This window comes from Thunnus thynnus, chromosome 19 (assembly GCF_963924715.1).
Source record: "Thunnus thynnus chromosome 19, fThuThy2.1, whole genome shotgun sequence".
NCBI lineage: Eukaryota > Metazoa > Chordata > Actinopteri > Scombriformes > Scombridae > Thunnus > Thunnus thynnus.
The window spans coordinates 15736557-15745348 of record NC_089535.1 but is presented as its reverse complement, the minus strand read 5'-3'; the positions used below and the strand labels follow the sequence as shown (position 1 = coordinate 15745348).

General features: G+C 39.2%; 3 protein-coding genes across 4 annotated transcripts; 1 reads left to right on the top strand and 2 right to left on the bottom strand.

Annotated features, from left to right (window-relative positions):
• zmat5 (zinc finger, matrin-type 5) lies at positions 1-2944 on the bottom strand. 2 transcript variants are annotated; one of them, XM_067574308.1, is made up of 6 exons: positions 2790-2944; positions 1402-1577; positions 1217-1279; positions 1031-1111; positions 550-658; positions 1-442 (listed from the first exon to the last, which is right to left on the bottom strand). In XM_067574308.1, the coding sequence occupies exons 2-6, from the start codon at positions 1526-1528 to the stop codon at positions 295-297; spliced, it is 528 nt and encodes a 175-aa protein (XP_067430409.1). In that variant the 5' UTR covers positions 1529-1577; positions 2790-2944; the 3' UTR covers positions 1-294. The 2 variants fall into 2 exon arrangements, with proteins under 2 accessions (XP_067430409.1, XP_067430410.1); XM_067574309.1 differs by lacking the exon at positions 2790-2944 and adding an exon at positions 2662-2782.
• A 24-nt stretch (positions 2945-2968) lies between these two features.
• Positions 2969-3688, top strand: uqcr10 (ubiquinol-cytochrome c reductase, complex III subunit X). The gene is made up of 2 exons (XM_067574310.1): positions 2969-3136; positions 3335-3688. Exons 1-2 carry the CDS (start codon positions 2975-2977, stop codon positions 3383-3385), a joined length of 213 nt encoding a protein of 70 aa, XP_067430411.1. The 5' UTR covers positions 2969-2974; the 3' UTR covers positions 3386-3688.
• A 2540-nt stretch (positions 3689-6228) lies between these two features.
• Positions 6229-7683, bottom strand: gal3st1b (galactose-3-O-sulfotransferase 1b). The gene is made up of 2 exons (XM_067575201.1): positions 7535-7683; positions 6229-7461 (listed from the first exon to the last, which is right to left on the bottom strand). Exons 1-2 carry the CDS (start codon positions 7654-7656, stop codon positions 6309-6311), a joined length of 1275 nt encoding a protein of 424 aa, XP_067431302.1. The 5' UTR covers positions 7657-7683; the 3' UTR covers positions 6229-6308.
• Between the last annotated feature and the right edge of the window lie 1109 nt (positions 7684-8792).

Sequence of the window (8792 nt, the reverse complement as noted above, 5' to 3'; positions counted from 1 at the left end):
TAAAATAATTTCCATTTTAATGAATAGTTGTTCTATACATGGCATCTACTGTACAGTATACAAAATAAATCTGCTGATATGCAGAAGACAGGATTTTATTCCCAATTCTTAAAATAAGAAATGACAATCTTTTTCAGTATTAACCAAAAAACTGTCTAATCTAGTTCTACTTCAAGTATGAACATGACATTATGGAAACCATCTCTTAATAACAATTTTATTCTGCACCATCCCTCCCCCTATTAATGTCACATATCTACTTAACAGTGATCTGAACCGCAAAGTGAATATCTTTCAACCCCATTCTGTGTTCACTTTGACTTTCCATCCGTCTGGAGGAGGAGGTAGAAGTGAGGGTGGAAGGTCAGGGAAGGAGAGGAGCTGCTGAGGTATGTCACTTTCTGTTTGGCCTTCTTCACAGTCTTCCTTATTTTTTAGATCTCTGCAGGGATAAATAATTGAACAGTTGAATTCTAAATCTACAGGAACAACCATTAGCCAAGCTAACCATGTATGACTAAGTGGTGAAACAAAATTGAACATTCATACCCTTTGCTGCTGAGGGCGGTCCGCTTCTTTTCCCTTCTCAAGAGCCAGTCTTCTATACTTCGCCCAGGCATAATTCTGTCCTGAGAGTCCTCTCTGTGCTGCCTTTCATCTGAAAGACAAGAAAACTCCTTTCAACACAGACTTATTTATCTGGATAAAATGAGCTTAAGAGCTTGTACTTGTATTTGTGTACCATCAGTTTCTTTGGCAATCCAGTTTGTTTAAGGGAAAGTATGTGCGAGTGCTAATCAAAGGAGTGCTTGGCGTTTGTAAGTTTGTTTGAAACCAACCATCTACAGAATTGTATACTTGAGAACTGTGTCAGCGATCTGGACTGTGGTGAACATCTGGTGTTCAATGTATAATTCCAAATCCAATGTGTATAAAATGTGTGACATATTGCTTTGAGGGTCTGTGATGTATTCAGTTTGAAGGTTTGTAGCTAAATGGCAGAGAGAACCTCCCTTAGGTTACAGCTTACCTTCCACCTGTTTTTTTAAGTCTGACAGATCCTCCTCGGACATGTGAGAAAACCTGCAGTTAGGGCCAAAATCACAAATCCCTAATGCAGACAAAAAACAGAAAAAATGATCATTACACATAGGTTTTTTTTCCACATACGATTTTCTATTTATTGGCCAAATGTAAGATTTAACAGTGCTGCTACCTTTTAGGAGAAACTTCCTGCAGGGTTTCTTTGCTTGCTCATCATACAGAATAGCTGCAGAGTCTATAAAAAGAAGGTTTGAGACTTCCTTAGTGTCTTAAATAGTAAATTGTCATATAGCATTGTGTAGTTAAAAAATAACATTTACTCTAAAGCATTATGTGTCATTAGGAATGTAGCCTCACCTCTAAAATGGTCAAACCAGGCCTTTTTAGCTCGGTGATGCTGAACACCATTCAGATGTTTCTTCCTGTTGTGCATGTTGTCCTGAAAGGACCGGTCACAGTAGTCACAGTAGTACCTCTTCCCCATGGCTCAGGTCTTATGTCTTTAAACCAGCAAGATGTCACCTGTTAAACCTCTGAAAGACAGAAAAACAGAAACTATTTTTACATAACTGCTCTGTCATCGCTTTGTGGTGAGTGAGCTGTATTAACTGATATCTGTATGGTACTCAGTATTACATAAGCTGTCTGATTCAGCAAAAAACAAGGCAAACTATTTCCTTTCCTAACAAAGGGGAACCTCCAGAATTTCTCCAGAGATTGTGGAAAATTACAGCTGCAACAGACGATTATTTCATTATCAAGTTAATTCGCTTTTTCAAAAGGGGTCTGCACTCTATTACATGAGAAGCACAAACTGGAACCATCTCATTCCTACATCCCTATCAAGAACACCAAGAGCTAAGAGTCAAGACCCTTTGTAACGTAAAGATCTAGATATTAAAAAGGGCCAATATGTGCTTATCAACATGTGTATTTTGCAAGCAGAGAGGCTGATAGCCCTTAACTGAAAAAGTAGAAATAAACCATCTATAGGTAAGTGGATTAAGGAGATGGCATCTTCTATGGCATTAGAAAAAAATACATATATATTACAGAACAAACTGGAGTCATTTAAGGAAATATGGGATCCCCTCAGTTTTTTAAAAGGGATGAAACAGGAGTTACATTGGCATAAATGCATCATTCTGATCCCTAAGAAGGAAATGTATAGAGATGTAAGTAGTCCCCGCCCCCCGAGAGGAGTATTTTTAGTTAGAGAAGCAACTGTGTATGCATATATGTACATAGTTATATATATGTGTATGGTTTGAGGTTTTCTGTATGTTTGTTTTGTTGAGTAGTTTGAGGGGAGGTTGGGTGTGGGTGGGGTTAAGGGGATAATATGATTTATGTTTAAAAATAATTTTAAAAATATTCTCCAAAAAAAAAGAACACCAAGAGCAAAATCACAGGGACAGGTCTGTTGCTGACATCTAGTGGTACAGTATTGGAGGTACCTCGTTTAAGACAAGTTTAATTTTGAACAACGTTGCTTTGGAATACCTTCTGGTTAGACGATACAATCAGCTCAAAGTCTGAAGGTACAAAGCTGCTCATAAATATACTGGAAATGTAAACGGGCAGTTTAATGCTGGTACAAACACATTCCTGGCTTACCGAGCGTTTCAAACGTGAACATCCTCATAAATTTGTCCGTAGCGTTGATACATTTGGAGAGCAAAATCACATAGTTCAACACGACGTTTACTTAACTACTTTACATGCAAACGGTCAGGAGTACAAACCATTGGCGACACAGCGTTGTCCTCCTCTGTGATGTTTGCTGTAAAACTGGTACTTTGAAAAAAAACAACAACGAAAAAAGACACACTTCAAAGAGAGCAAGTCCCGCTATCGACGCTGGACTACGGTGGCTTTGCAGGGTCATTAACGACACCCGAGCGGGGAATAAAGGCAAGCGTTTCCGTTCATGCGCACTACCACCGTCATCATGTCGCTCACGAAGTCAGTCTACAACCTGCTCTTCAGGAGAACTTCGTCTTTCGCTATAACCATCATGGTTGGCGCAGTCTTCTTTGAACGACTATTTGACCAAGGTGGCAACGCGATTTTTGAGCAAATGAATCGCGGGGTAAGTGTGTCCGTTACTGTTTTAACGCCCGTTTTATTCTGACCTTGTGAGCAGCTAACGTTAGCTAAGCTATCTTGCCCGCTAATCACTAACAGTTACGTCCTCTTTAGCATCCGCGAATTAAGTTAGCTCTGTCTCTGTGTTGATAGGAGCTGTGATATGAAATGTCTAACTGTCTAAATGTGTGTTTGACCGTAGAAACTATGGAAACACATCAAACACAACTATGAGAACAAAGACGAGGAATAGGACGCGAAGCGGGGTTATCTAAGGCCGAAGTGCAACGGTTGTCACACTTCCATGATCCATCCTTCCTGGACTCCTCACCTTGAATCAAGCAGCAGTCAACATGGACTATGTGTACAAAGTCATGCTGTCTACCAGAGGCTACCAGAGATCCCCAACGAGCTGAAAGACTGCCCAGACCACCTAGAAGATGGAGCAATGGTTCCTGTCACCTCGTCCCGGCCCTTCCTTGTGTTGTTATTTGTCATGCCTTCATTCACTTCACAGATTGTAAATGCTTAAATTAAAACATGTTTTAATGTCCGACACATCTCGCAATGTTTTGATTTATCATTCCTCAGATTGTACTCAAATGCAGCAAGTAGTTTTCAAGGGATGTACTCCACAGTCACGTTATGTCGTGAAATTGTGTTGTGAACTAAATGAATAACTTTGTAAAGGAACGTGCAGTGGTGTCTAGTAACGTTGATGGTTTCTATTTGCGAACTGCATGTTTTCAAGCTTTTCTTTCACAGGGTCAGTAGAGCTGCAACGATTAATCGAGTAGTTGCCAACTATTAAATTAATCACTATCTTGATAATCAATTTATTGTTTTGAGTCTCTTTTTTTGTTAAGAAGAAAATTTCCAAATTCCCTAATTTCAGTTTCTCAATCAGGGAATATTTTCTGGTTTCTTCAGTCCTCTGTGATGATACACTGAATGTCTCTGGATTGTGGACAAACCAAGACATTTGAGGACGTCACCTTGGGCTTTGGGATACAGTTCAGATTTTTTTTCTACCATTTCCTGACATTTATGGACCAAACAACTAATTTATTCATCAAGAAAATAATCAGCAGATTAATTGACAATGAAAATCATTCTTAGTTGTGGCCCTCCATCATGTACTTAGAGAATTAAACTTTCACAACAGCTCAGTATCGGGTAGTAACGTGAGGGATGAGCTGAGCAGAAACACAAAATTCAAAGTGTGCAGACAGTGGTATTAGTGGTATTTCTGCTGAGAAAATGCGCGAGTGAGACTTTTATGGCATTTGTTCTTATTTGGCAGTTTAACATGGGAAGACAATATGTGGTAGAAAGGGACAGTATTAAAGGATCCAGGTAGATATTAAATTAAAATTCCACATTAACATGTAAGGAGCAATGCCAACTGCTTATTGTTGTGACCTTTATACAACATTACAATACAAATATGAGTAAGTACATGTATAATAAATAAGTAAAAATAACACAACAATACTAACTACAGCCTGTGTTTACATAGCATGATTCAAAACAATTGACAAAGGGCATCGCATGTACAAAAGATTAGCTCCAGGTTGTCAGATTTTAGAGATATACTGTGATACACAATTACCTGTCCCACACACCAAATCAAAGCTTCCTGTGATTTATATATGCAGCATTTCAACCAACTACATGTTATCCTCAGGCAGACCAACTACTGCTCTTGGTGTCTGTTGTAGATTTTATAGTTATACCAGTAGTTTTGTAATTAATAGTTGTCTTCCTAATTATTAAGATTCTTCCACACACAATTCTGTACAGAAGGCCTCTGCAGTTGGCTACTGTATGCCTGTTGTACTAAGCTCAACCACCAATATAACAGGGTATTTTACTCCAAGGGTGATTTGTATTTTCACAATGCAGAGAAAGATCAACTTACTTCTAGATGGATTCTAAAGACATGTCTTATGTGCCACAAATTTCGAGATTAAAAGAGATATAAATAGTTAAACCTCCTGAAACTACTGTTGACATGAAAATTATAAAGCCCACATTCAGATGAGCCTGTACAGCCCAGCCTATACGCAGGCTACTTATGCAATATGGTCCTTACGTGTCTATGTACTTGTTATTAACTGGCAGGTACCATATTAAATGGCAAAAAATCCACACTACTCACTGAATCAGAAAATAGTATAATCAACGAACAGTAGCTAATGTTAATACAGTGATAAAGAATACTGAGTGTCCATCTTCTCTTTGTGAAATATAATAAGTTAGATGGGTCGTTTAAAGAGGTAAGGGCCAAAAATTTGGTAAATATTTCTGAAGTCCAAATGTACACACAAAAAATGTATTTGCTTTTTTTGCATTCTATTGCAAAACTAATATTACTTGTAGTGATGACAACATCATCCATAAATCATTAAATACAGGGTCAGGCTAAGACATAACCATCCATATACAGGGCATGCAACTGCACTCGAGGCCTCTAGGTGGGCCACTAACACTGCCTGCCCCACTGACTAAGCTCTCAACAGCTTTCAACACATTTACAACAATCACTGATGACTCAGTGGGAGATGTCACACCCTGGTTTGATTCCTCAACAAAAAATATGAAATGTTATGTGCCCTGAAACAGATATATCATTTAGGCCAGAAACATTTGTTTTAGGCTCAGACAATCAAGCAAATAAGTGTCACAATATTGCTGAAACACTAAATATGTAAAACATACCAGGGAAGCGAGTCCAAACTGTTTTACCAGTTAAGGTACAACAACCAAGAGGAAATTACTGTCCACACATTTTTTCAAAGGGGTGTAAACACACAGTTTTAGCCTTCTTTCCGTAGTGCACAATTTTGAATGATACAACAAAGGATGAGAAGCATTTAAGGACCAACAGATAAGGAGTGGAGGTATCTGAGATAACTGAGAACCATCTGTAGGCCTGTTGATAAGCGGTAAATATTTTCTGAATGTAAAGAAAATATGCAGCCACAAGAGAATTCATGCAGCATCCATCCAGGTGACACATCAGAATTAATATTTTGGATGTGTCATTCAAAAGACACCTGAAAGTACTCATGTATGGTTTCAAGAAGGCATCATACATGTTAAAGTACACATTTCTATATTTTAGCTGTAAATTTCTTTAATCCAAGTCAAATTATAAAAACAGTAGTCAGCAGTCAGTAAAAAACATCTTTTAACCAACCCCATAGTCTAGTAAGCCACAGACTTACGCCCAGGTCTGATAAGTATTGTATTTCAGGCGTGAGCATTTTTTCACAGATCCTTCTGAATTTGGGGTCAATATCCCTCTTCATGTTGTACCCCAGGATGGAAGACTCTCCTACTGGCTGCCAGGGCAGGAAACGTCTGTTCTGAATCTTTTGGGCTTCAACCGCATGTCCTCCCTCAATACAGATGGCCCTCATTTCAGCATTTCTTCTCCTCAGCTCGTTTACTTCCTGTTTCATTCTCTCTTTCCCATATGCTTCTACTCTGGCCCAGAAGGTAGCATTGAAGTGCTTATAGAGTCTCCAATCAGCCCCGTTCCACTGTAAAGCTTTGGCTCTCAGCTCAGGGGTCAGTCGAGATACAGATGAGCTCTTGCGAGCGTTGAGCTTAAAATAAATGATATCTTCCATAGTCCAACAGAGCGCGTCCTTAAGCAGGATAAGAGACTCCTCAAAATATTCTGCTATGAGCACCAGATGAAAACGTTTCGATAAGTTATGAATAAACCTCATCACACGGGGATCATCTGCCTCGAGGTTGTTATCAAAACCAAAGTCAAAAAAGAGCAGATTTTTAAGATAGAATGAGTTGTAAGCCTCTGGACTGTAGAAGGTGTGAGGATTATTTAGAAACTCTGCCAGCTTGTTCTCTCCACTGATCCTCCACGTGAGGGGAACTGCTCTGTGGTAGTAATGGAAGGAAGACTCAAAGAGATCCACGGGGTCACGTAAGATGGTGATGTACACAGCATCTGGAGGCAGGAGCTTGGCTACTTCTTCATGGTCGAAGCGCATGTGGTTGCAAACGATGTTGAAACACTCACCGGGCTTGTAGTCCTTCACCTGGGAGCACAGGAAAGGCGATGGGTAGAAGAAGTCATTGCGCCCATCGGGGAAGGCAAACTTAAGCTTGTGCTTTTCTCCAAATCTGAAGAGGATGTTAAGTATTGTGCTACTAGCAGTTTTATGGGTCTTCATGAACATGATGTTCCCTGTGGGGGAGCACTCTTCAGACTTTGACTTTGTGCTTTCAGAGGGTGCTGTCAAGTTTCTCTTTAATAATTTTGCCATGCTGAGAGGACATGTGTCTTCTTTGGAGCCCCTACAAACAAATGATATGGATGAATAAGAGATGAACAGCCTCATCTCAGTGAAATAATGCTTGAAATATTTACCTCATCTTCACATGGGTTGTGTTGGTCAAGCAGTACAGTACGAGCATAACGTTGGTCAGTAAAATCCAGAGAATCAGCCTTCTTATTACAGGTGTGCACTTACGTCCTTTGATGCCAGACATTATTAAAACCTGAAAATGAAATTAGAGTGCACACATACATATAGGAAAACATTAGAGGCAAATAAGGTTTTGCACACTTTTTTTCCTGGGCTCCCAGAGCCAATGAGCAGCTACATGAAGCTCATAAACAGTTGTAAAGCCCCGCAGCAATTCTTACACACAGGCCAAGTAATTACCCCTTACCTCACCTCATCCCCCCTGTGATGTTGTTATAAAAAGGCCAGGCCTGAGCTATATAAATTCAATGTAACCCAGTATTTATTGCTGCTAAAAAGAAAAGGTTAAACGAAAATCTATATACCTATATAATCTATATAGACTGATAGACTATAGAATAAGAAAAGGGGGGAGAAGAATGGGAGGAGGAAGAAATGTGCTGCATCATTCATTTTGTCAGATAAAACACAGAGCCCCTATGTTGACACTTGAAACATGTTTATGGTTCGTAATTGTCTTTTCAACAATCCGTGGAAATGCAAGGAGTAGTGTAGGTAGAACAGCTGAGTGCTCACTTTAGGGAAAGACTGATAACTTTCTTTTGATTTGAAAGAGAAAATGGCAACAAAAAAAATTTAAAACAGAGTTCCACCTTTGACACTGGAAAGATGTCTTGATTAAACAACCATTCCAGATAAATTCAAGTAGGTGATGTGATGTGGAAGGGTATACTGCATAGTATCTGCTCTGGTGTCTTATCTTTGACAGTGATAATCCTCTGTGTAGTCTGTTTGTGTCTCATATAGTAGTTCAATTAAATAAATTGAAGCTCACACACACACATGCAAGATGTGCTAGCCTGAAAGTAACTCATCATCCTGAAAAATATAAAACTTTCTTTGAAGCTCAAAACAGCCAGGAACAGAGTATATACTTTTACATGGTAGATCAACACAGGAAAACAAATGACGGAGGAATGTAAGCAGGTGGAATACAAGTGAAGAGATTCATTTACCTGCAGGTGACAGTATTAGCGGTGTCCGGTCAGAGATTCTCTACAAGGTGAAAGAAAACCTTCTTATGTTTTGCATGCTGTATACACTCCCTGAAGTCATATCTCATTGGCTGTGAGAACTGAAAGAAAGAAGTCAGAGGTAAATCCTCCTCCCACATTGACTGAACTGGACATAAATCTCTAT